Below are 873 nucleotides of genomic sequence, written 5' to 3' on the forward strand. Positions count from 1 at the left end.
AGGTGGAGCACCCCCTATTTGCTGCTAGTCTGGAGAGCCTTAACCCCTCCTTCCCGGTGACCAGACAGCAGATAGGGGGAGCAAGGGGTGACAGAGGCCGTGGAAGCGCCTAGCCAAGCCCACCTCCTGCCCCCTGGAGGGAGGTTCCTCCTTTTAAGGCTGCTCCTGGTAATTTCCACCCAGAGAGCCAGAATCAGCGACCCCAGGCCTGGACTGATTGATACCTGTGGCTCACCCTTGGGGAGGTGGGCCAGGAGGAGGAGAGAGGAGGAGGGGCCCTGCCGTTGAGGTCCTTGAGGGTCTGGAACAACGCAGGAGCCTGTCTGCCTGATCCAGGAGCCCCCATCAGCTCCATCCTCTGCGCTTGGGTAGCCCCCCCAGAGGCTGGCAGCGCCCCGCCAGTGGCTGCTTTGCAGGGAAGGTGGACTCCTCACACCTCAGTCTCCCAATTATACCCTCCTCCCCCTCCCCTCTCCGCCCCTCTCTCCTCCTCCCCTCCCTCTCCTCTTCTCCACTGAAAACCTGTGGCTAGAAGAGACCTTGGCTTCTCTGGGACTCTGCCCCTGGGGACTGCCCACATCTGCTCCTGACTTTGGGGGCAGGAGGGCAAACGGCCCCAAGAAATCTCTCCGGCAATGGGAGCCGCCCGCTTGCTGCCCAACCTCACACTGTAAGTGCACTGCTCTCGACCCCGCTGTCTTGTTGCCATTTCCAGCCTTGGGGGCAGACTTAATGGTCCCGGGACTGCCACGAGGACTGCGGGGTGGGCACCTGGTGTACCCTTGGGCTGGCTGTTTTGGCACCCACAACCAGGTCCACCTTGTCTCCCACACAGGTGCCTGCAGCTGCTGATTCTCTGCTGTCAAACTCAGG

General features: G+C 62.0%; 1 protein-coding gene across 1 annotated transcript in view; it reads left to right on the forward strand.

Annotated features, from left to right (window-relative positions):
* Positions 1-635: 635 nt before the first annotated feature.
* The window catches only part of FGF17 (fibroblast growth factor 17), a 5,181-nt gene continuing 4,943 nt past the window's right edge, over positions 636-873 (forward strand). Inside the window, exons 1-2 of the mRNA XM_010845448.1 lie at positions 636-670; positions 836-870. Of these exons, the coding sequence (XP_010843750.1) occupies positions 636-670; positions 836-870 (70 nt within the window). The remainder of the gene's footprint in view (positions 671-835; positions 871-873) is intronic.

Source organism: Bison bison, unplaced genomic scaffold (assembly GCF_000754665.1).
Source record: "Bison bison bison isolate TAMUID 2011002044 unplaced genomic scaffold, Bison_UMD1.0 scf7180017864217, whole genome shotgun sequence".
NCBI classification, from domain to species: Eukaryota; Metazoa; Chordata; class Mammalia; order Artiodactyla; family Bovidae; genus Bison; species Bison bison.